Source organism: Vulpes lagopus, chromosome 13 (genome assembly GCF_018345385.1).
Source record: "Vulpes lagopus strain Blue_001 chromosome 13, ASM1834538v1, whole genome shotgun sequence".
NCBI lineage: Eukaryota > Metazoa > Chordata > Mammalia > Carnivora > Canidae > Vulpes > Vulpes lagopus.
This window is the reverse complement of record NC_054836.1, coordinates 53,905,176-53,932,082: the sequence shown is the minus strand read 5'-3', so window position 1 is coordinate 53,932,082 and position 26,907 is coordinate 53,905,176. Positions and strand designations below refer to the sequence as shown.

At 40.7% G+C, this 26,907-nt stretch overlaps 1 protein-coding gene across 2 annotated transcripts in view; it reads right to left on the bottom strand.

Annotated features, from left to right (window-relative positions):
- The window catches only part of MDFIC (MyoD family inhibitor domain containing), an 86,725-nt gene extending 62,633 nt beyond the window's left edge, over positions 1-24,092 (bottom strand). Inside the window, exons 1-3 of one of the 2 annotated variants that reach the window (XM_041727751.1) lie at positions 23,943-24,092; positions 23,608-23,779; positions 4,684-4,806 (exon numbers count right to left, since the gene is read on the bottom strand). In XM_041727751.1, coding sequence (XP_041583685.1) covers positions 4,684-4,806; positions 23,608-23,692 — 208 coding nt within the window. In that variant the 5' untranslated portion in view covers positions 23,693-23,779; positions 23,943-24,092. Of the gene's footprint in view, positions 1-4,683; positions 4,807-10,854; positions 10,950-23,607; positions 23,780-23,942 lie in introns of those variants that run through there. The other variant, XM_041727750.1, reaches the window with a different exon arrangement.
- Positions 24,093-26,907: the final 2,815 nt, after the last annotated feature.

Here is a 26,907-nt window from a genome sequence, read left to right as displayed (position 1 = left end):
GAAGAAAAAAAAAAAGAAAACCCTAAAACACAAAACAAAGCTTTGTAACTGATACTTGTGCCTGAGAATAGTAATAATGAAAATCAATAAACTCATTCAAGGTTTACACATATAGCTCTCTGCTAATTAAGCACACAAAATACATTTTCTCATATAATCCTTAAAATAACACAACCAGACATACAGAATTAGCACCTCCATTTAAAAAAATGAGAAATTTGATCAGAGTTTAAGTAACTTACCCAATACCAGCAATAATCATGTACTCAGGATCCAAACCTGGCAGTCAGCATCCAGGACCCTGAGCTGTAAGATGCCCAAAGCAAAAACATGGGCAATGGTTCTCTCTACATCTTGATCAAAATCCAGATGAGCTTGGAATAATGCACTCTAAGGAAGAAGTGTGTCAGTAAACTTGAAGTGCATTCTAGAATGTAGCCTAATGGTGGTCATTGACCAATGAGATAAACACAGGTAACCATCACAAAGAGCTTATGACTGTCCACCCAATCCTGAAACCAAATCACGAGTTGGATTTTGGAATAACTTATGGCTCAAGATTCTTCTTGACAGCAATAGCCAAAGCATCTCAACTGCAGCTACATAACCATTTGATCAGCGTATTTTTTTTAAAAAGAGAGTTTTTCTGAGAGACAAATGGAGGAAAAGATACTGAGCAAGATGAAGTCACAAAGACTTACTCCCAATATGGGATCCCAGAATGAATGAGGACACAATATTAAGAGGGAATTCCAGATCACCTTAGAAATGTAACACGAAAGCTATTTCCCCCAATCTTACTGGGCGGTACTTATTTTGGGGGCTTGTTTATGTCCTCTTTTATATAAAGTGAATTCTAAAAGGTAAACATTAATAATATGAACTATAATGTACATTCAGACATCAGAACTGCTGGTAAAATTTAAATCCAAATCTCTCATGCTCTTTCCTTATCATCAAGTAAGAAATGTTTTTGGTATATAAACAGTATGCCTGAATATCAGCCTTTTTAAAAATATCTGACATAGAAGAAGCATTCCCTCAAGTGATAAAGTAATATTCTCTAAGGAGTGATCAGAGGTAAGTTGTCAAAGTCTTGGCAAAGAAGTAACAGAGCTCCTCAGAACCGAGCCTGGTGGTGTTGAAGGGAAACTCCAAGGATGCCAAGAGGAAGGTTTCCAGAGCAGGACTGGTGAAAACATAGGATGCATTAGCCCCATAAAGAGGAGACAAGTGTGAATTAGAGAAGCAGCTTGCATTCTACTACCAATTAAGTGCTTACTATTATGAGCTAAAAACTCTTCAAAATGAATAAATGGGTTAACTAGAATGAGGATTACCATTTAAGTGGAGCATTCTGACTTTGCTTCAGATCATGGGAATTCTGCAAAATCACAAAGGAGAGAATTAGCTGAACGAAATAGTTTAATTTAATGGGAAATTTATTTCAGAAGAGGAGCTGAGGAAAATTTCTGGAGTTAAGTAATGACATTTAGAATTAGGAGACGTTTCTGTAAAAGCAATGTCCAAGGATAAAGTTAAGTAATAAGAATTTTCAGAAAGACCTAGAAAAATCTGCAATAGAGACCTGAGGCACTTTAGAAAGAAGAACAAAGAAAAATGGAGGCGTGCTCTCTCTCTCTCTAGGAAATAATTAGAATAGAATTTGACCTAAATTAAAGGAAAATACTACACATATCTGAGTATAAACACAGGCACACTCACACAACACTCCTTCCTACCTTAGAAATCCCCCCAAAGACTAAGATCAAAATGTTACTTCTGTTCCTTTTCTAGTCTAATTAAAACATGAAATGTTGCCTACTGCCTGTTATCAGTTTATGCATATTATGGGTTAAATAGAAAAATTAATATTAATTGAGGGTGTCACTTCCCTGCCACATTTATTTTACCAATTCAGAGGAACAGTGATGATAAAAACATGGCATAGCTCCAAATTATATACTGAATTATATACAATAATCTGAGGGGAAAAGCCAAAGTCTGAACTAGTGTTCTCATAAAAAGATATAAACTCTAAAATATAAGTAAGCCCCATTCCAGAAATTATAGACCAAAACATTTCCTCAGAATATGGATCCCTTTTAAAGTGTAAAAAGAAAATTCATAAGATGAAAAAATAAAACCTTCTGATCATAAAATTTCCTCAAAAACCTTCATTACGTTTTTAATTCTTTACTGATTTAGGTGTTTTTTTTTTTTTAACCAACTTTAGTTGGAATTTTTTTTTTAATTTAAATTTCATAAGAAAGAGAATCACAATGCACATTCCCTGACCAGATTGTGTGTGGCCTATTTATTCGAAATATTTGATTCCATATGGATTTCTTCTCTTTTATTTATAACTTCCAGAAAGGATTCTCTGTAATAAGTTAGCAACTCAAGGGCAACCAATTTGAAATCCAGGCCCTGAGAGCACTGTACCTGAGGTCTGCCACCTGCAATGTTTTCTAGAAGGACCAGGGAAGACACACAAAGCTCGAACTTCTGTGTGGAGCATGAACCAAGTGTGAGCCACAAGTGGGTGGTCCACTGAGGTCAGGGTTAAAGTTCAAAGAATAATTTGGAAATTATTCTCAGCTTGGATCTCGTTTATGAGGCCTGAGAATACACCCTTTAATTAGAATACAATTTCCAAAGCAACCACTCCCTTGACTTTCCAGAGCTGTTATTCTCAGAAAAGTAAAAACAGCCTCATCACACTGACAGCTAACAGTCCCCTATAAATTACGCCTTAAACGTCCAACAAAGAAAGCAGCAGCCATCCGGGACAATGCAGCCGTGAGCCGCCAGCCCTTCTAACTACTCTCAAGAATAGACAGAGCAAAAGAAGGCCTGTTGAACAGACTCACTCCCCTCCGCTGCTTGCTTATGCAGCTGAGCTGTCCCATGGAAGCTTGGAAAAAGAGTGGGTTGTGCATTTGAAAATGTTCCCACACCCCAGCCGGCCTCATTTTTCTGATGATCCCTGTATCCAGCCAACCTCGCGCTACAGTGGGAACACTAAAATCAATTCCATGAGAGCCAGCTGTCGGCCTCTTCCACAGTGCTCAGGGAGCCACACAGGACTCCTGGAATGGGAGCCAGCCCGGGCCTGACTCACCGCAGATGTTCCCCTCTGCCCCCATGCAACTCTGAGCCAGGACCTTCTTTCCAGGGCTTATTGTTATGACAAAAGTTTTTTACTGGGCCCCCCTAAATGTGCTGGATGCTGAGAGGAAAACACATGCCTCCCTCACTGTGGGGTTAAGAGAGATAGACAGTGAATTACACAGAGATGACCACCTACTCTACAGGGAAGGCCAAAGGAGGAAATCCAGACAGCCTTGTGGAGTTTAGTGTCAGGCAGTTGGAACAGCAGAAGCTATCACAGTGTCAAACTTTGAAGTGCTAGCCAGACTTGAGGCGAGTTTAAAGATGACATAAAACGTTCCGTTTTGGCAAACCCAGATATCAGATTTTTTTGTAGACCCAACAAAGTCGCCTTTGCCTAGAAAAATGTGACCAGATAGAGGATAAAAATACAGTTTCTGAAATCTGTGATCAGAATTCAGAGTCCAAAGTCACCCGCAAATATTTGGAAATTCTTGCCAACAGTGTTTTGGCCAGGAGTGGCATTTCTGTCATTGGCCTTTCTCTTGGATATCCATTCGGCTGTCCGTCTTCCAGCAGCCCTCTCAGAGCGGGCCATAGTGCTCTGTCTCTGCATTTGTTCAGTGTGTGTTAGGAAAACCAGACGGTGGCTCCCGGATGCTCCCTTGTACCAAGCATCCCTTGGTACAGGCCGAACCATCATTATCTCAAAAGAGAAACTATTTCATGCAACTTACGGTATTTTTTTTTTTAATCACTGTCCACGTAACCGGTATAGACAACAGGGAGAAAGTTCATTTCAAATCCTTTCCCTTTAATGGTATGAATTCTGTAACTAAGATCAAGCTTCCCCCATCAGCACGGCAATAATCTTTATACTTACATGCTCACTACAGAGAATAATTCGTTATATGGCAAATTCAACTTTTGAGCCTACCGGGGGAAAGCTCCAGGTCTACACAGGAGAACCCGACACAGAATCAGCAGTCTGAATAGCACCCGAAAGATACCGCTGTTGCCAGGCATTCCCACAGTCAAATGACAATATCACACAGCTTTTGTATATACTTTATAGAGCACTTTCAGGAAGAGGAAGAGAATAAAAAGAAACCAAGTGGTATTAAAAATGTTAATTATAAACAATAACAACACAACAAAAGAAAACCGGTTTAGAATCATTTGGCCATAAGAACAGAAACCGGAATGGTATCACCAAAGAACCATTGACTGTCCTTTTTTCTCTGTCTTTATCTTTTTAGTTTCACAGTCCACTTAGAGTTGTTGGAATTATACTTTGTCAGTGCTCAAAAACAAATTTTTATCTCTATGAGAATTAAATCCTAAATTTAGAGGTCAATTCTTCCTTTTTTTTTAAATGATGAAAATGGACAAACAGTATTACTTCTATTTTAGTTTCAGCCCTACATTTTAAAATATTCATGAATATATTTTCAGAGAAACTCTGTTGATTTATAGATTTCCAAGAGAGTATTATGGAATAATTAAGAGAAAGCATATTATCACAGCCATAGACCCAAATCACTCTGATTTTTCTCCAAAGATACTCACTTTGTATGAGTTCGTCATCCGAACAATTTCCCCAAACGGGCTGGTCTTGCATCTCTCCACGTGAAAAGCAGCTATCGGTAGCTTGAGTTATAGTTCTCTCAGCGTTTTCTTTATCACATTTTTCTAAATAAAACAAAAGATACATATTATTAAATGTTACCAATTTTTCTATTTTAAGACTTCTTCCAAATGCTTCCAAGTCTGCCATAATTTAAGAAAATGGAAACAGCATCTCTACTGACTGTTGCATAGGTTACTGAAGCAGTAATAGATTTATTAAGCACCTACCAGGTGACGAGCATCAAAGAAACAAATATATTCACAGTAAAAATACCCTGTTAAGATTATTATAAATAAGTCATGGTAACACATGGTAACAGAGATATGTGGAATGGTCATGTAAAGGATGAAAGTAAGTCCATACATTTGGGGGACAGGTGTGGCAGGGAAAGCATGCCAAAGAAGAGAGCTCATGGAATGACTGGGATAAAAGTCAGCCAGCAGATGAATGAGGAGCCACTGAGAAGTGTGAGCAAGTACAGAAAGCAGAGAGGGCAGAGCTCTCTCTGTGGAAATTTGGGAAAAGAGGCAAGGACTGTGTCATGCATTTTCAGAAAGGAAGGATATTTAGGATGGGAGATTTATACACGGGTTTATGGGTTCTCAGGAGGAAGGCCAGGAAGGAAAAGTAGTATCTTATCAGGAACATCATCACTCAATCAAAAGGCTAACTACAACACAAGGTAAAATCCATGTTCTAAGAGGTCCAGAGCACTAAAGACGTTCAAAGGAAGCCAAAGAAACTCATCCAGATTCAGAGCTCAAGAAAAGCAGTAGAGCAAGAGGTGCATGTTGGATGGTCTTTAAAACATTAGCAGGAATGCTAAAAGCAGAGATGGGAGAAAGGCCATCCCAGGTATGAGAGTGGCATGGGCAAACTCCACAACCAAAGGTTCCAACTCTCTGGAGTTTGAAATACTTTAAGGGGGACATTAGATGATAGAACTGGAAAGGTCTGATTAGAGACACAGCATGGATATTTGAATGTGAAGGTGAGGGTGAAAAGTCTGGATCAAATTTAAAGGCAAGATACATAAGTCAAAATAGCCATTAAAGCTTTATGAAGTGCCTTATCAGAACCATGCATTAGGTAGATTAATACATTTGTACACAGTAGTGTCTCACTTCTGACTGCATTTTAACTCACTTGGGGGGCTTTAAAAAAAAAAAAGCAGATTCCTGGGCTCTGGGCCCCACCAAAGATTCTATTTCAATTTGGCAGTGGTGCACTTTGGTAATTTTACTACACTTACGTCCTTGAGAATCGCTAGAGTATGGATGTACCTAAGAGGGAGAAGAGAAGAAGGGAAACTAAGAGAGATTTAGAATAGTTCAGTTTAATTAGAGTTCAACCAACTGAATGACAAGACGGAAAAGGAGGTAGATGTGATAACATAGCCAGAGATCTGCACAGATAATCAGGGAGGATGGGATTGGAGATGATGGAGCACTCCTGGTCAAGGATTTGACTGGGAAAACCTAGAGACGAGGAGGATAATTTATTACTTTAAAAAACATATATCTGTACATAGGAGATGTTCAGACTATGTGCTAGGCAGTGAGGATGCAAAAGACTGTGAGATGTGGCTCAGGCCTTCATGGACTTCACAGTTTAGTGGATGAATTTCATATTGCACATTTGAATTTGCAAATCATAGGTAAATCACATTATAGCTGGAAACACTGATCTTCCTAAACTTGACTGCTAAAGCCATTGAAGTGAATGGGCTCATCAAGAGTTAATGCATTAAAATAAGAGTACCAAGAGGGGTCTGTATAATTAGAAAGGAGTCAGGGAAGGACGAGAAGCTGGATGATGTCAAGCCATGGAAGCAAGGAAAGGAAAGAGATTCAAACAGAAGTTGTTAGTCAACTGTGTTAACATTTCCAGTGGAAGGGAAAAATTTCTGCACATGCAAAAGTTTCTCATGTACCATGGGGATTTCACAACAATTGAAAAGTTCTGCCATGAAACACATTTCAACAAATGAAAATAGATGGACACCCACTTAGGACTAAATCCAGAGGCTAAAATCCCTGGAAAAAAAAAAAAAAAGAGTCTTCAATGCTAAGTATTTTCAGAAAGCAAAACCATATTCAGATAGCAGTAAAATATAAATCAGAAGCATGCTAAACCAATATGTTCTAGAAGATTTATGTAACATTTACTCAGCATTATCCTAGAGAAAATGTAATCTTCCTGAGAGGTGTTAGTTTCAATTAAAATCTTTACTTTTTTAAACAACTCCAGAAATCTTTCCACTGTTACAGTCAACTCAAGGCCTTTCTGAGATTATCAACAGAAGAGCTTTTTATAAAAACTCACTAGTATACATAAACTAGCTCATCAGCAAAGTCCTACATACTCGCTGTTATGTAGCTAACTGCCGCCAGGTGTCATGCTAGTAGGCTTGATTCAATTAGTAACTTTAATTGAAGCTGAATGAAATTAATTATATAATTTTGAGCTGTTCAAGTTTAATTCCATTAAAATTAATTCATGAAACCAGGGCATTATGAAGCATTGCTGACTAAAAGAAAATAGGTATGAATAAAGCCTCTAGACACACTTGACTCACATTTGAATCATGTCCAATATTCAAGTGCTCAACACAGGCCCTCTAGACTCTCCACTGAATAAATGAAAATGTCATGTGGTCCATATACACATGGGTCTAGTAGTGACCCACTAGTAAGGGGAATATAAAGTTCCTTCTGCTTTAAGGCACAGTTTTCACTTTTTCTTTCTTTTTTTTTTTTTTTTAAGTTTCCCTATCTGTGAAATTCTAGAGTTAGAGTCCTCCTTGGGTTAAAAAAGAAAAACTATCATTCTCTGTCCCATTATATTCAAGAAACAATAAGTAAAACATAATTACTATCAAATCACAATCATCAGTCTATCCAACTCTGCCTTCTTTGAAAAGTAATTGTCTTGGCCCAAAAGTTGGTCTCAGCTTTTTGCTATGACCCCAGAGCAGCCAGCCCAAAGCAAGGCCCTGAAAAGGTTCTAAGTGTAAAAATAAAGTTGACTTTCGCCAATACTCCACATCTATAAACTAAATCTCTGTGACCACTTGAGACCTGTACAACTTTGTAACAAACATAAATTATTTTTTTAACAGAGCCATACTATTTAATGCAATGCATATATGGCGGCCTCATAAATGCTACGCAGTTACATCTAACACTGAAGAAATGTACTGAAGCAGAGGAAGAGTTAATCGATAGACAATTGCAAGATGAGCACCACAACGTCCAGCCACAGAACCAACTTTATTACAACTTTCAATATTTTGGGTCAGCCACTACTCATTCAGATGGCAAATGGGCAGCTTCTGATAGCACATTTCTATGATCAGTGTAGGTTTACAGTGTTACTTCTGAACTGCAGAAGCAACCACGGTCCTGGTTTAATCACTTCCTTTCTGGGTTTATGAAGGTTTATAGTTGCCATTCAACTAGTACGTGGTCCCCCAAGATATATCCCATAGGTAATCAAGTAACTTCGTGATGCAGGAGGTCAGTCTGTACCTTTCCACAAGAATTCTGTACATACATCCAACCAGCACTCCTCCCTAACTTAACAATTTTCCCTTAAAATGAGACCTTCATCTTCTCAGTAATGCCGTTCTTTTGTGCCAGTGGTTCTCTACTCTTGAGCTCCTTAAACATCAAGATACACAGGTCTGTGGTGCCTGAGTGGCTCAGTTGGTTAAGTGGCTGCCTTCAGCTCAGGTCATGATCTCAGGGTCCTGGGGTGGAGCCCCATGTTCCTTTGGCTCTCTGCTAAGCAGAGAATCTACTTCTCCCTCTCCCTCTGCTCCTCCTCATGCTTTCTATCTCATCAATAAAATATTAAATAAAAAAAAATGCATAGGTCCCAACCTCAGAGGTCCCACTTCAGGTGGTATGTGAGGAGTTCTATCATCATATACGGCTAGGTGTAGGGGATACTGTTCTAATTAAGTTCTGTTCTACACAATTTAGAGAAAACTCAGGAGAGCCTACTAAACACTGAGATACAGACCTTGCTTCTCATCACCTCGTCGCAGTACTCCAAGTAATCAGAAAATGCAATTTTGCTTCATTCATAGTATAGAGGTTATTCAGTCCTGTCCCCCTGTCAGAACAACTATGAGAATACGAAATCTGAGCCACAGATAACAGTGATCAGTTCTACTAATGGATGAATATAGAAGCATGTTTCAGAAATTAAAATAAAAATTGAAGACACTTTAAAGATAGCACTAGACCAAGGAATAGCTGCCTACTACTGGCGGCTGCTTCCAAAAGGCTGGTTTCCTAAGAATTCTAGTTACTCTGAACCATGAAGGAATCTCTGGCAAGGGGTGGGGGTGCGGGGGTGGGGGGGTGGGGGGAGACGGGACGGACAAGGACACAGACAAACAAAACAAAAAAACCCAACAACAACAAACAAAAACCTCAGTCCCCGACCAAAATAATCCTCTAGCTGGGGTGACCCAACATATACACCAAACAGGCAACTACAAAACCAAAACTAATGAAAACTGCCCTGGGTTATAATTCTGATTCAGAAACTGACCAGCTGTGTGGCTGGGGCTCATTTTCTTCAACCGGAAAGGAGGGCATGGAGCTGGATAGTTGCAGAGGCCTTTTTTTTGTCTCTAAAATTCTGTAAATCTGACTCTGCAAAGGGGCTAAACAATAGAGCCAAAGCTTCATTTACACATTGAAGGGTGTTTAGAATGGAGTGGAGGAAATCAAAGAAAAGCCTTTGTGAGGCATTGGATTTGAGTTAATTCTCAAAGTAAGTGTGAATAAGCAAAAGAATCAGAGTGGGAAAAAAATAAGGATTCTAAAGACCCATTTACTTATTTTTTATTTATTTTTAAAGATCTTTTATTTTTTTTTATTTTTAAAGATCTTAATAATTTACTCATGAGACACACAGAGAGAGAGGAAGAGACACAGGCCGAGGGCAGGCTCCCTGGAGGGAGCCCCATGCAGGACTTGATCCCAGGACCCCAGGATCATGTCCTGAGCCAAAGGCAGACACTCAACCACTGAGCCACTCAGGTACCCCTAAGCGACCTATTTAAATAAGATATGTTCTACGCTGAAACAACTATCTTATAGGATCAATACTCTTTATTTTTTTTTGTTATTTTTCTGAAGAAGAGTATGTATGGATGGTGGGAAGTAATCTCTCTTTAATCTCACTCATTCCTGCTGAAGAAGGAGGAGAATGAACCAGGCAAACAGAATTTCTATTTACTTTAAAATTCTATACTATTTTACCAAGTTGGTATTATCCAAATTTAAAACTTTGAGAATGAGAATTTTACTTACCTCAGAGAGTTCAACCTAGTTGAATAGTGGTTAGCAAAAGAAAAAAATCTAAGCACATTAAAAATAAGCAAATTAGATATTAATGTATGTACAATATAATATTATGTTCTATGCCACCTAACAACCACTCAGCTGGTGTATGGTTGTTAAACAAGTTTTTAAAAAATGAAAAAATACTTCCTTTTGTTGAAAGAGTAAATTAGTGAATTTGTGCAATTACAGTTTTAGCAATTTTCAAAGGACTTTAATATATAATATTCATTTGATCTTCGAACCGCCAATGATATTTTAAGAAAGAGCACGTTAGCTCCATTTTACTGATGAGAATACAGAATGAGTCTTAGAGACAGATAGTCAGTGGAAAATAGGATAAAAGTCAGAGCTGGAAAACATCTTGCAGCTCAGCTAATTTCATACTGTAGGTGGTATAGAAAAACCCTTTGCAACATCCAGCCCCTCAAAATTCCAGGGAATGGACACCTCACAAAGAAACACATCCTACTCTTGGTCAGTTAGGTTCATTAGCAAGTTATTAATTATTTTGAATGTAAATTTGCTACCGGATAATTTATAACTAGTCCCAGTTCTGCCCACTGCAGGTAGAAACAGTAAATGTAAACTTCTCTAAAAGACAACAGTTCCAACTACTGAAGAGGGATATAGTTTCAGATCAGTCTGTAACTAAGCAAACATACTCCCTTCAATAGCTAAATGCTGTTAGCACATAATAGTAAAGGAATCTAGTCATGCTGCATGAGGATGATTAGTTCTCAAACTTACTAATGAGTTTTTGAAGTTCGGTATGTGCCATAGTTTTCCAAGAAATGGAGACAATATTGTCATGTACAAAAGTTCAGAGGTATCTTGAGTCTTTTCTGACGAAAAAAAAAAAAAAAAGACTCATTAGGTTCTTTGGTACAGAAATACCATCTCTAAATTGTACTTTGCTCTGGAAGTGGTTAAGAGCAAAGGATCTCAAATCAGGGCACCTGGGCCCACCACTAAACACTATGGATCCTAGGCAAATTCGTTTCATCAAAATAGGAACAACGACAGAATCAACCTCATAAGGTGGATGTGGAAATAAATGGAATCATGCCTGGGAAGCAGAGTTTCCAGTATATAATAAGGGCTCATCCCCATTTCCCATTATTACCTCACTAACTATTACTACAATAAGCATCTTTTAAAAACTTGGCATAAAGTTATTATATGGAAGCTGTTGAGGGCAGTATCTATTCAGTAATCCCTATGTGAAAAACCCTGCAAGAAATCTGTTTCCAGGCTGAGTATAAGGAAAACTATTGCTTCCTCTGAGAAGCTATAAATTTTTTTTCCTGATGCACATATTAAAGAAAATGCTTTCTTTCTGACCCAAATTTACAGACAAAATTGAGTGAATCTGACCCTACAGTCTCCCTGTTTTTTCGATTTTCACCCATGCTTGGATCTCCCAGGTACCTATATTTTCCATTCCTATGTTTTATTCTTCTTTTAAAATGTACTCTTATGAACTACCTCAAACATGCTGCTGAACTAGGCAGAAGTATATGTAAATGCACAAGCCAACCATCAAATACATTTTCTACTTGTTATCCATACTTTATTTGCTTATTTCATGAAAGACTATAAAAGATGGTGCTTGGCAGAAATCTTTATAAAATCTCGTAAAACTTTGTGTAAAATACACATATATTTGTATGTAAAGGTTATAAAGTTACTTTTTTTTTTTTTTTAAAGACTCATTTATTTATTCAAGAGAGACACAGACTGAGAGAGAGACAGAGACACAGGCAGAGGGAGAAGCAGGCTCCGTGCAGGGGAGCCCAACGTGGGACTCGATCCTGGGTCTTTAGGATCACGCCCTTGGCTGAGGGTGATGCTTAACCGCTGAGCCACCCAGGCTGCCCTAAAGTTACTTTCTTTATGCTTAAAGGAGGCTTGGGGGCTTCTGCATGTTAGATCTCATCCAGTTCAATATTTGATAATAATCTATGACAAGTCATTTATAATCTATGTAAGATGTATATTCTTACTGCTATGTAATGTATGTTCATACTTCCTTTTTCTGAAAACAAAATTGCTTTAAACGATTTTTACTCGTCCATTAAAATACCGGTATTCCATTAAAATGTGGCTCAGCGGTTTAGCGCCACCTCCAGCCCAGGGTGTGATCCTGGAGTCCGATCGAGTCCCATGTCGGGCTCCCTGCATGGTGCCTTCTTCTCCCTCTGCCTGTGTCTGTTCCTCCCCCCTCTCTCCCTTCCTCCCTCTCTCCGCCCCCGCCCCCCACCCCCCCCCCCCCCCCCGTCTCTCATAAATAAATAAATAAAATCTTTAAAATATATATTTAAAATAATACCAGTATTATTTCAGATGATCTATGTGTGTTCACTAGGTGTTTTACTGTATGTTGGCAAATAGAACTCCAATAAAAAATATATATATATATACAAAAAAAAAAAAGAAATCTCAAATAATCCAAGACTAAAATCTCTGGGCAAAGTAAAAAATTTGGGTCTGTTTGTTCCAGAGGCTCAGAACAATGTAGAAATGTACAAATGCTTCCCAAGTGTGACCTCTAAAAACCAAAGATAAAGCAGCTCTCAGGAAGACCTGAGGCTCTGGTATTTTACTTCTTCACTCATCAAAAAAACACAAACAAATATACAAAACCCTCAAGCCTAATGACCTTCAAGAAGCACAGCAAAGCCAACCTGCTTTGCCTAATGTTCTTAGATTAAAATCTCATTGTCCAAAAAAGGTTAAGATAACCAAAAGCATTTTTAACAGATGAATGAGCATATGCGTAAAGTTCCATAATTTTGTAAAGGCAGTAAAGTTATTATATAAGCACAGATCATTATAATAATGTTTATAGAAATAAATACCTAAATCAATTTAATTTAATCAATTCGTTGTTACCGATAATTTGAAAAGGGACACTTCTGAGTAAAATCTGAAATGCATTCCTTCAAAGGGCTTCTTAGGCATTCTGAAGCTTGAGGCGCACTGAAATTCAAGAGTGATAAAAATGACATGACTCAACTAGTTCACAGGCTGGGGATAGACAGAGCGGGTTATATACGTAGCCATGTGGAAAAATTCCAAATTTAGATAAATATACAATTGAATATGACTATGCAAATGAAAAGGTATGAAATCCAGTAATAGTCCCAGTATTATCTCAGTAAATCAGGGTTCTAAATAAATGGCAGAAGGAGCAGGAGAGGTGAGAGCAAGCTGATACTGGTGACCAGGACACATTACTTGAGTCCCCTCTATCTCTTCCGTTTGAGACAGAGGGGACTAAACCTACAGTTCCTTGTCCTAAAAACAGATTTTCAGGATGACCTACCCTGAAGCATAGTGAACCCCTATTTCTTCAAACAGATGTTGAATTGTGTTCTTTTAACCAAGTATGCTCACACTAAAACCAAACACCGGCTTATGGAACTGGGAGCCAGATGGGCTTTTGGAGGTCTCAGATCAACCTGATAAGCCTGAATTCAGATGAACACCCTCATCATCCAATATTCCCAAGAACAAGCCAAGGAGCGTAGGCATGAATGCTTCCAGGAGGGGGACATAGCCTCAGTGCACCTCTCACTCTAGTTTGGGACTGCTTTGACAATTCAAAGACTTTCCTCACAGTTAGCTAAAATCTGCCTCCCTGTATTTTTCACTTATTCATCCTATTTTGCTCTTTGCAATCAAAGTCTAATCTTCCTTCCACATGACAGTCTCTCACTAGAAAATACTTCATGCTCTTGTGTCTTTATCTTCTCTGTGCAAACACCCTCAATTCCTTCACTGGCTTTTGCAGGGCCTTTTTTACATCCTGCTCACCCCTATGGGAAGGACAGTCTCCTTCCTATTGTCTAAAAAGCTGTTATGAAAGAGTTTTGTCTTACTGACTGTGAGAATCCAGGGAGGCCATATCCACAGCAGCTCTCTCACTTAGCCATTGACTAAGCCTATTACAAAAAGGAATTGAGGACTCTGACATCTTCCCCCTTTTTTAAATGATGTCACACACCCATCTTTAGTTTTTTTTTTTTCATGATCACTATTGTAACTGCCATAATTCTAAAACTTTTCTGTAACCTCTCAGTTCTATCAGGTGCGGGTGGACCCTTAATTTGTTTCACTGTTATGAAAATTAAGGCCAATGGAAATCAAAAGTGAACCAAAGGGGGTTGTTTCATCTGTAAAGGCTTTTCAAAACTATGATTTGAGTCCAATCTTGATATAAGTCAGTGAGAAAGGATGAAGTAGAGCATGTCACATAGCAGTGAAACCAAAAATAAGATAATAAGAGAGTGAGAACGTCATTGGAATTTAATTTTTAGACTTTAGAATGATGGACACGGATTATAGGTCAGGGGATGTATCCTCTCCAGTCATTCTCCTAAAGGTCCAAACCAGAGCCACTCACAGAATTTGCTAACCTGGCTCCTTGCCTTCTGGATCATTTCTTTGAGACACTGCCTTCTTTGGATTCTCCTTTAAGACAAACAATCCATTCTGTCTCCACAATCTTTGTGATCTCGTTAACTTCTGCAGTGGTCCATGATGACCCACCTCCAGGTGGACTTGTATAGATCCATTACTCCAGACCCGTATGCTAATCTATAGATCGGAAATTTCAACTCTACATGAATCGATCTTTAGCAACTCCAATTCAACATTTCCCAAAATTCATCACCACTTCTCTTCTGTCCCTGACCATTTCTCCAACTGTAGTCTACATCGTGGTCAGTGGTATTCACAGAATCATCTTTCAATTCTCTCTTTTCCCTGTCCCAACATAATCAATTATGGAAGTTACAACTTCCCAATTTCTCTCAGATATATACTGTTTTTTTTGTTTTTTTTTTTTTTCCTATGCCCACTACCGGTACCAATCCTTTTCTCTTCCAACCAGAAATACTGAATATGTTACTCCTTAGCTCAAGAAAAATTAAATTCATTTTGCACCTTGATGAAAAACTGGCATCTATTTTCACATTGCATATATTTTAATGTGAGCTCCTACCCCATTCCCATGCTCCAGAATTTCATCTTGCATTTCAGTGAGAAATAAAGAGTAATACCATACCCCTCAGAAAATGCATGTCACTTAAGTAATGGAAAAACTTAAGTGCAGAGTAGGTCCACATTCACAGAATCCAAAAGATCAAGGGCTGATCCACCCTGGAAAAGAGTAGGAGGACTGTATCTCAGAGCAGAAGCCGGTTCCTTTGTTCTGTGCCAGCTGCCTTCAGAGGGCCTGTCACATACTCAACCACAAACTGCTTTATTTTTAGTGCTCAACTCTGCATCATCCAAACCAAAAAGGCCTACGAACTGTATATTCTTCAGATGGAGTCACGAGCAGTCCAGCCCAGACAAAACAGACTTCTCACCATTCTGAGTTTCTCATTCAACCTCTGAATGTGTGTGCTGCACCAGTCAGCTGGCAACTGGCCATAAACTAATCTGTCACATGGTCCTTGTCGTAATCTTGAACTGATATTTAGACAAGGAATTAACATTTAATTTGGCACATTTATATCTCATCCTCTCTCTCACCTACTTCACATGAATTCCTTGTGGGCAAACCAGGCACTACACATTCTTAATCTTCACAGGACTTTGTACGTAGTAGGCACACACAAAAATATCTGTTAATAGTGTTTCTCTTCAAACGTGTCCATAATGAAATCTACGTGTTGGTAAGCAAGTTAATGTCAGGCTTCACTCCTGAAACTACTAGGAAACTCAGGCATAAAAACACATGCATATGAATCATCTTACTTCAGATCATGTGGGTGTAAATCTGAAAACAGAAGTGGACTGCAAGCAGAAACCACAAACGAAATTAATGTTAAAATAACTCTGTGCATAGCTGCTACTTAGTGAACCCTAACTGATTAAATTAAAAACTTTAAATACAACTCAATTTCAAAAGCAAGGCTAAAAGCTTTCCTTCTTCAGAATTTGTATGCTGGTATGAAAAGAAGATACAAAAAGTGTAAATAACTTCAGGAAAGAAGGAGAGGAGGGAAGGGGAAAAGAGAGACACAAAGATAAAGAATATAGAGAGAGAGGCATCCAAAACACTGGTGCACAAATAACGTGTAAGATTCAGACAGCAGGAAGAATGGCAGCTCCCTTCCTCTACTGCAATGAATCAACAACACCCACCTATCCAAACATCTAGAGTCTAACCAGTGCAGCAGCACTCTTCCCATAATCAGTATCGATGATAAAGACCTTTAGAAACAGAAACATGAAAATCGCATCTCTCGCCTTTACATACACTAGAATAATTCCAGTATCTCAGAAAGACAATTTGGTTGAATTGTTCTCCTTAGTGGGGTTATTGTATCATTCTAAATTTTCCATTTGCAAATGGCTTAACTTTAGATTGTGTCAACTTAATGCTTCCTTATTTTCCCCAAATCTTTTATTATTACAAAAATATAATGCTAGTAAAATAACTGCACACAGCTATTAGAACTTTCCATGAAATCACCTGAACAAGATCCAGGAAATAAGGTTCAAAGAAACAGGAAAGGCTCTTACACACCCAAAAATTTCAATTTCTCCACTAGCCCTATAAAGGTCATTCAATTATATATAATATATATATTATAAATATCAATAGCATATTAATATATAATATATATTATGTATATATATATAAAATTTATAATAAATTTATTTAAACAAACAAAAAATCCTTCTGTATTAACTGACCAAACAAGGCCAACAGGCATGGCTGTTGCTGGCCAGAAACCTTGGCCTGCCAACTGCACTTCTGGTCTCTCGGGCTCCCCATGTACCCTAGAACACAAGATCAGTTAGAACAAACATACTTGCCCCACATGCGCTAACCTCCTCCCTTGTTCCCCACTGCTTCTACCCTGCCAACCTCCAACCCTACGCTAATTCCAAAAATTCATTCTATCAGCTTCTATTCTCAAGCTCCCTTATGCTCCTTGCTGAGAAAGGCAATCAACCATGCTGACCGTGTCCACTCAAAATTCATGCCATTCATTCTTAGTTAAGCCCCCAGTGTTACTGAGCAGCCCTTTTGTTTGCCCCAGATTGAATCCCTCTTGAATACTTCATTCTTTGAAATCTTTTCCACACATCTCAAATTTCTTGACTCATCCTAACCGCCTCCCCCCCCCCCCCCTTACTCTCAGCAACTGTTACCATCTACTTTGCTGAGAAGATCCAGGCCTCCCACGATCTTTTTATAACAAATTTTCTCTGGATTATCGCTCATCATTTTCTCCCATGGCAATCTGAACAGGGAATATTCTCCATTTTCCTGACAGGTCTCTGTCCTGTTCTGTCCCAGAATTTGACCCTTTCAATTACACAGCCCCACCATACTACCACTGTACTGCATACCCTTGCATTCAATCTCTCTATCCTCTAGATCTCTTTCCATTAGCACATGGCGATCACGTTCAAAATGCACCCATCCAGCTGAAGCCCTTTATACACCTTGCTTCTCCTTTACCAAACCAAAGCTTCTTTCATCTTCCACGACCACTATACTTCTAATGCTTCTGTAACCAATCTTTCTGGACTCTTTCTGCATTCTTTTCCCTTCTCCTCCCTAAATGTGGTCATGCCTCCAAATCTGCTCCTCAGTCCTCTCTCTCACTCTTGTCCTCATCCATCAGCTACCTGGTAGTGAACTCTGAGCCTGGGAGCCTGACCCTTACTACTCTCCTAGGCATGAGTTCTACTTTTCAGTGGCTTACTGGATTAAGTTCCAGGAACCAATATGAGCAAAAGATGATTCAACAGCTCCTCCCTAGGTTTCCACTCAGGCTAAAAAGGCAAACCCATGGACGACCTTAAGTTTCTACCTTTCCAGCATCTTCCATATTAAATATGTTGCCCACTCTATCAACTGAATTCAGTAACATTTAGACACCATGCTTTAGGAGATTCACAGATGACAAAAATCAAAGCACTCAAGGAGCTCTCACAGCTAAGTAGAACTCTATCCCACTTTTGCCATTGTTCTTAAATTCATTTTCTTAATTCCATTCCTACTGGTGCTGCCCTATGTCCTCTTTTGTCAGGTGACTGTAATAGCCCCCTGGATAATCACTACCTTCATTCTTGACCCTCCCAACAACAACATCCTTTGCACTGCCACCAGGTTTATTTTCCTAAAATCACCAATTTGGTCCCGTCTTTCTCAAGAACTTTCAATAGTTCATCACTGTCAACAGAAAGGATATACAAACACCTCTGAGGAGAATTAGGGTCATCCTCAAAAATCACCTTAGTTTTTCTTTTCAAACTTATCTCTTTGTTCCTTCATAAATACCATCCAATAGGCTTACTGAAGTACTCAACATCCTGTAGTAATCCCCTCCAAACTCTGCTTTTCTGGCATCTATCTCCACAGAGCTGAGTCCTACGATCATGCTTCTTTGTCAACTCAAATCAAAGTTTTCCTTGAGGTTTTCCCAAATGCCCCAGTTAGACATACTTTCTCTCTCCCATGTTCAGCCATTGCATTTTCTTTCTTTCTTTCTTAAAGATTTTATTTATTTATTCATGAGAGAGACACAGAGAGGCAGAGGCAGAGGGAGAAGCAGGCTCCCCGGGAGCCTGATGAAGGACTCAATTCTAGGACACCGGGATCATGACCTGAGCCAAAAGCAGACGCTCAACCACTGAGCCACCCAGGCATCCCTACCATTACACTTTCTTTGCACATCTATTAAAGCACCTATCAGTCTACCTTGCATTATAGTTATGGGTGAATGAACGTGTTGCCCCATCATTCTGCAAGACTCCGATTTCATTCAGTCTATTTCTCTCTGTATTTGTCACATTGCAAGGTTCAATTTATTACTGTTTCTAAGAGAAAGGATAATCAAGATCCCAAAACTCCACTTACAAGTGAACGCAAGTAATATGCAAATTATGCACTCTTTTCCTTATTATTCTACAATCCTGGGATTTCCAAAGAGAAGTGTAAGGTGGCAGGACAAGAATACCTACTGAGGTGGTGGAAGAAAACATTAAAATATCTATTTCACTCATTTTTATCCCATCCATTTACAATTCCTATTTAAGTATCTCTTTTCTAGTTCACAATAGATTTGTATTCTAGTACACAGAACTTTGTACACAAAGTTCTTTGGAGATAAATGCTCAGCATTATTTTTATTAATTGAGGTATGTAATAAAAATGCTGAAGAGCAGTAATACAGACTATGTATGGGAGTGATAGGATTTAAAATTTGAAACTTGAAAAAGAGACTTTTAAAAAGCTTTCTGAAGCCTTTCTAATAAAAAAAGAGGCTTATTAGAAATCTATCAATATAACTTGTCTTTCTACAGAAAAAAAGATTCTAAAATAATGATTCTCAACTAGAATACCTGGAGCCTGTAAAAATGCAGATTCTTGAGCCTTCCACCCAGAGGTTGATTCTTTAAATCTAGAGTGGGGCCCAAATGCCAGTTGTCTTGAGAAATTAGGAGAGCATGTGACGTTCTAGGCCAGATATTCTTTGTTGTAAGGTGCTGCTCTGTCTTGTGCATTGTAACACAGTTAGCATTATCCCTGGCTTCTACCCACCAGATCCCGGGAGGACCCGCTCCATTCACTGTATGTCTACTAAACATGTCTCCAGATGTTGCCAAATGTCCCCTGGAGGGCACAATCACTGCCGACTGGAACCAGAGATAGAAGCTATCCAAAGATGACACACTTTGAGAAACGCCATCCTTAATCGGAAGGAAAAAAACAATATGATACAAGTAGAAGACTATGGGTATCACAAGCATACATTGCATAAATTGAAATAAACAGGCTTCCCATAAAGGAAATCTGATTAGCCACTATAAACTCCTGACAACTCAGCTAAGCTTCTAAGTCAAAGCTCTTCTTATGTAATTTCAACTCGAAGATTTTCTCCCTAGCTTCTATTTTAAATTATTTTTAATTAACTTCACTGGCATTTTGCATCCTGCTATGAAAAGTCTGCCTAATAGTCTCAGAGGACTCTCCCAAGAGACAAGAGTGCATTAAATCACACATTATCACATTAAAGTATATTCCAGCACTCGCAGTCCAACAGACTAAGTCTTGGCAACTGCAATGGGGTGGGTGTGGGGCGGAGGGTGATGCAGGGACTGGAACAGGCTCAAGTGATTCACAGTATCCAAAGCCTATTATCTTCAATTCATCCATCCGTAGAAAACAGTTATATTGATTCTGTACTTCAACTACATTTATCACAGTGATAAATATTCCGCAATTTGTGGTTCTACTCCGATTTCTACTGACTGCATGAGACCTTGGCCAAGTCACTTAAATTCTTTGGATATCCCTTCTAAAGAGTGAGCCAGTTGGACCAAATTATTCCTAAAAATCCTAATTACAAGTCACAAGGGTATGAATGAAGCACTTAATTAAAAAGCCCTTTCCGTTATATGGATTCTAGTAACTACTGCACAAAAATCTAAGTACCTACATTTTCCATGTTGATAACACAATGAATTTTAGGATGATTAATCCAAAAAAAAAAAAAAAAGGCAATTAGATGAACCACATACACAAGATCCACTCTCTTTTACAACGAAATTAAATTTGGTCCAAATCATCTACCTACTAGGACATTTATACAGGTACTCTGCATAATAGTTGTGAGTACGTGTTTACGTTCTATTTTCTGTAACAGAGATAGCAGATCAGCTGCCTAGAGGCCATTTCCAGCCAGAAAGTGTGGTTGCTTTGTTGGCTTGGACAAAAATTGTATTTAATCAATTGCCAACTTTTAAAGAGGGAGAGATGATACATAAAAATCTGTATTTCCAGTGTCTCTTGAAGTATTGGAAGATATTAGCCCAAATGGCAACAATGAGCTGGAGCTGAGCCGTACCGCCTCCTGGCCCATGAGCCTTCTCAAGGCCCGCAATCCCTGCTGCTCCCCTATCTTCTGACATCTGTCCTGGTTCCTGCTTATAGCCTGAAGCATATGAGCTTCCATCCTTGCTCTGTAACAATTTTCGAAATACACAGAAAATATTTTTAATGCTTTCAAAGCAATAGAATTTTCCTTGCAGAATCACAGGAAAAGAGCAGAAATTTTAAAGAGAGAGAAGTATGCTATTAATAAGGAAAACCTTCCTAACTCTGAATGTTGATGAGTAAGAGTTACACTGTAGGTTTCTAACAACCATCTGAAAGACTGGATTCTAGATTTGATGGTGAGTTCACTAGAGACCCCTTAAAATGTCTTTTAACTTTAACACTGTATGCCCTTAGTTAGCAGGATGGATAGCTCATCATACTGCAGTAATATATGTACGGATTTTATCTTGTCATCTGTGTATCTTTGCTTACAAGGTAAGACTTGACCTTATACGTCCCCTTCATGAAAAGATTTTCTGCTAATTTTCATAAAATGCTCCATTTTTCTCTGATTTTAATATATAAAATTTTTAAATTAACTTTCAATGAACTAAGCAGCCACATTGTACCAGAAAATGATTAAACCATTCTTCTGAAAGGATGATAAAAGAATCCAAGGACAGAAGGAGGAGGATAAAAGAACTCAAGAGCTTGAGAGTAGAATGCTCTGTGAGCAAAGCTCCTTTGTTTGCTAATGTCTTTACCAATAAAACCAACCTACCCATGGAAGGCTGCATCTTGAATCTTGTACCCTACCCACTGAGTCCAAGATTTTTTGTCTTTCAATTACACCTTATGAAATCTGCTTGTTTGAGACACAGTATTCAACAAGATTCTGAGGAGTTTCCTTTTTAAAAAAATCAACTTTATATTATACTTAGACTTAAACTGATACCTATTCAAAAGATGTGAGTCAAAGATGAACTAATAAAAAAGCACTATATAACTATGTTGCTTAGGATCGGCCAATAGTTAGGTACAATATAACCCAAGAGTTTTCACACTGATAATGTAGGTGTTGTATGTCGTCAGCTCGACCTCAGAACATCTAGATTTCATAAGGTCCGATCATGTGGTATTTTACAGCATTGCATCTGCACAGGTACATTAAGTACCACTGCAAATTCTGACCTTAAAGATGCATTGTTAAAGTTGGACACTGTAGATAATCACTCTGTCAAATCTGTTTTTGTAGTATATTTGATATGGATTTTGACATAAGCATTGTTTAACACTAGTGATTAACAGTGCAAGTGTGAACATAAACATCAGTGAGTCGGTAAACCTATGAAGGAGCATGCCTAACAGGGAAATGACCCTGTTGGCAACACAACGTGCAGAACATGGGCTGCTTCTGGGAAAATATGTTTATCATTCTAGCTTTCTGATGCACTCTATTTTCTCTTTAGAGAAAAATGACTCACTGTTTAGAAGCAAAAACAAAACAAAACAAAACAAAACAAAACAAAACAAAAAAAACCAAAGCAATGATAAAACATAATTCAATTTAACAGTCTGGAATGCCAGAACATTTTAATTTAGCCATGGATGTTTTCTGCTTTCACCTTTTCTGAGTTCAACATTAACTTCTTCTTTTCCATTTTTTGCTGCCTTAAGACAAAAACCAAACCAAACTGAAAACAGTCCCAAGGAGCTGACTACATTATTGTCAAAGAAAAAGAAAAGCTATCCGATATGCCTAAAATCAAGAGTATAAAGCAGGCTGCTGAGACCTGGAAAATTATTTAGCTTATATCAGTATCAGAACTTTTTTTTAAAATCAGAGCCACCCTTAGAGGAAAATACATCAGAAGAGTAAGGCCCTTGTTCACTGTGGCTGCAGAAAACCTAAAGTATGTTACCTTCCAGAGAGAGAAGAAAAAAAAAAAAAAAAAAAAAGAGGGCTATTTCCTGACTTGTTTATAAGCTTCCTAGGGAAGTTTCCCAGGAACAAGATGATTTTCTTTATAGGTCGCCTGTGTTTAGACTCTGGAAGAACACAAAGGAGTTAATTCATTCTTGGGAGGTGTTTCTTTTAAAGCATTTTTTTTTTTTTTTTTTTTTTATTTCAAAACGAAAACAGTCCGTGAGACACAGGCGTGAGCCACCGCAGAGCAACGGGCCACAGGAACCTGTAAGATCCCCGAGGTGCGGAGCGGCCCGCGGGACGCGGCCAGAGGAGCGGGGAGGGCGCTGGTTCCGAGCGCGGCAGCGGCGGGTGCGGGGCCGCGGGCCCAGGGCGGAGGGAGGAGGGAGGAGGCGGGGGGAGGCGGGGGGGGGGCGCCGACCCCACACTTAGGAGTCTCCGGCCCCAAGACGCAGATGCTTAGGAGAGGGGCGACCGCGTCCTCCAGGCTCCCCCCGCCCCCCGCAGCCCAAGCAAGGGAGGGGGTGGAGGGACCGGCCGATCCCGCCCTCCTACCGGTTGTGGGTCCAGGGCGGGAGACCTCGAGAACTTGCTGGAGTCCCACTAAGTGTGCACAGTCCCCAGCGCGGGGCAGCTCGGGCAGCCCGGCCCCCGCCCCGCCCCGCCCCCCCCGGGGACGCACGGCGACCCGGCGGCCTGCAGCAAGCGGGCACTCACTCACCCTGGGCTGGGGCGCCCTGCCGGCCGCCGCCCGCCTCGGCCCCGCGCTGGGGCCCGGGAGCGAGCGCCGCGCCCGCGCCGGACATGGGCCGCTGCACCGCGCCGGGCTCCGCGCGCCGGGCTCCGCGCCGGGCGGCCGGGAAGGCTCCTAGGCGCTGGCCGCCGACCGCCGACTGCTCGGGGCGGGGGAGAGGGAGAGAAGAGTTTGTAGAGCGCGGCGCTCCCCCGCACGCCCGCCCCTCCGCCGCCCTCCCCAAACCCCACCCCGCAGAACTTCGGGTCTGAAGCTGCCCCCCCAGCCCTGCTCCTCCCCCGCCGCGGCGGGCCGCCACCTACCTCGGCATCCCCCCAGCAACCTCGGAGCCCCTTCTCCTCCTCCTCCTCCTCCTCCTCTTCCGCCCGGAAAGTTAGCGGCGCGGCGGCGGCGGCATCTCCCCTGCGGCCCGGTGGCCCGGCGGCCGCCCCTGCGCCGCGCTCCCCGCCTCCCTCCGGCTCGGCCCCGGCACTGCAGCGCCCGCCCCCCGCCCCCGGCTCCCCGGCCCCCGCCCCCCTCAGCGGCCGGCTCGGTCCGGCCCGCTCCCGGCTCCCGGCTCCCGGCTCCCGGCTCCCGGCTCCCGCCCGCCGCCCGCCGCGGGGCGCGTCCCCTCTCGGCCTCCCTTTCCCCCTCCGCCCCCCTCCGCTCCTCAAACACTTCTCCCTCTGTGGCTCTTTTTCATCACATCCGGATCGGGAGGCCTCGAACTCCTGGCGGGCGGCCCGAGGCAGGGGGCGGTGCGACGTGGGCTCGCTGCAGCCCCGCGCTGCCCGGGTCAGGAGGCCGGAGGCCGGAGGCCGGGGCTGGGGCTGGGGCTAAGGAGGGACTCGGCTGGGCCCGGCCAGGCTCACCCATCCCCTCTCCCCACGGCCTTCCTTCCCAGGCCTGCCCCAGACCTGCTGAAGATCGGGGAACTCCCTGACACCCGGAGAGGAGACCTTTGGCTGGGCAATGGAAACCCATAAAAGTACAAATAACAGACCGAACCTTACTGGTGGGCTAGGACAGCAAAAGCGTGGTTTGGAAAACTCGGCCCCCTCGCGCGCGAGTGCTTCAACTCTTAATCTATGCCCCTGAAGTTACCTTTAGTCCCTTTTTCAAGTCTCTATTCTGGTCAAACAGGATCCTTAGATCCGGAAAACCTGTTGCACTTGCTTGAATCAACTGCAGGCATCTGGGCAGACAAGTTGAGGAAGCCCTGGCCCAGGGCCCCCAAGCCAGGCCTACTGCAAGCTGGTCGGCTTCTGTGGCAAGATAAACTTGTGGTCGGAAGCAGCAAGCCCACTAACTCTCAGACGTTCTGATTGTAGCTTAATCAGATGAGCCTAGAAGAACAAGTACCAAGTTATTTGCAGATATAAAACACTTGAATAATATATTCAAATAACTTTTGCTCTTTTTTCCCCCACTGTCAGTGAAATGCAGAATTCATTTGTAAAAGGGCAGAACAAACTCACTCTCTGACTCTCTAGGACAAGAGAGGAAGGGCGGTCATGTTATCAAAATGGAAAAAAAATGTCCACTGGATAGATACATCTTTCTAGGTGTATCATGAATCGTATCCCAGGAACTTCTCCAAAAAACCAACTGGAACTGATTCTAATTAATTGAGAAGGTCTGTTTCTTAGCTTTAGAGTCCGTGCAACCAAACTTACTTTCAATTAAACCTGAAAAAGACAGACTTTGAAGTTTCTGATGACAGTTATTAAGACCATACTCACCAAAAGACAAATGACATTTTCCCTAATGACCTATGACTAACACATTTTGTTTTCTTCTGTTTGTTTTTAGTTTAGAAGCTGCAGATACGGTATGCATAAAAGTGCTTTAACTTTCCTGAAAACTTGTACAGGGGCCTGGACTCTGGAATCACGCCGATCAGTTCTGAAAACTGCACTGCCGTTAGAGAATGAACGTTTACGAAGCATCACTGTGTACCGCAGCGTTATCTGCAATCAAAAGAACACCATAGGAAGTAACCACTCTGAAAGATTGTTTCATCCTTTTCATACTATTTCCTTGACTCTTTTTTTTTTATCCCCTCACAAAGATGTTAAAGTCCATGAATATCAGTAAGTTACTCCCCTCTTATAGAAAGTCATAGTCAATGATAAGTATTTGGTAATTTCACATAGAGTACTCAATGTTGCGCACATGGTAGATGATTCAATCAGTACTCCTTGAATTTAAATATCTTACTTTTTAGTGGAGAAGGAATAAAATTCAAATAAAAATATTAGGAATAAGTGAGAGGCTGTGTTACAGAATCACGAGGACGATCAAATGCTGTATCTTGTTCAGCTGTGTGACTTTAGGCACCTTAGTCAAACTCTCTATGCCTTGGTTGCCTCATAAAGTAAGAATTGTAAGAGAAACGCTTCACAGAGTCCCATGGGGACAGTAAGATAATTATAAAAATAATTATAAAATAATTAAAATAGAAAAAATATAAAAAGAGAATTCTCCCATAGCATTTGGAAGAATGGCAGATATGAGGACAGGTACGTACTCAAAAGTGTTAACTGTTATTATATAGCAGAAGCATTTCGATGGATTACACTGAGCATGGCATGATGACTAGACCACAAGGGCCACATCCAAATACCAGGTAATCATGCAGGCACTTTACACAAACTTTCTCAACGAATTCTTACATCAGCTCTACCACTAACTTGCCAGGATTACAATGTTAGAATTTAGAACTCAAATCTATGAAAGTATAAGGCACACCATCTTGCTTCTGTAGGTAAATTCAGGTTATACCTTTGTAAGGTGTAAAGGTGGTATCTGATAGACCAGAAATTGTGGGCTCCTAAGTGTTCCCCAAGCTGCCCATTTACCCCATCCCTTGATGTGTTTGTTGAGTCTGACTAACCCCTTAGCTGGGTTACTGATGAGTAGCACTCTGCTCTCATTCTCTCATTCTTGTATTCAACAAATATGTATGGAGGCGTATGGCAGCACTGTTGTGGGTGCTGGGGACATAGTTATAAAGATGATAAATGTGCCCACTGCCTTCATGGTGTTCGCAGTCTAGAAGGAAATACAGATACACAACCACTCAACAAGAGTTGCTGAGTGGCATGGCAAGGGAAGTTCTGGGATGCTAGGATAGTAACCTAGAAGGGAGGTGGAGTCTGCTCTAGGAGTCAAGGGAAAGCTCCTGGAAAAAAATTATGTCTCTGCTGAGTCCAGAAGGAGAAAGTGAAAAGAGGAGAAACAGACTGCTCCAGGTAGAAGGAGCCATGTGGGGAAGCCGAATGATAG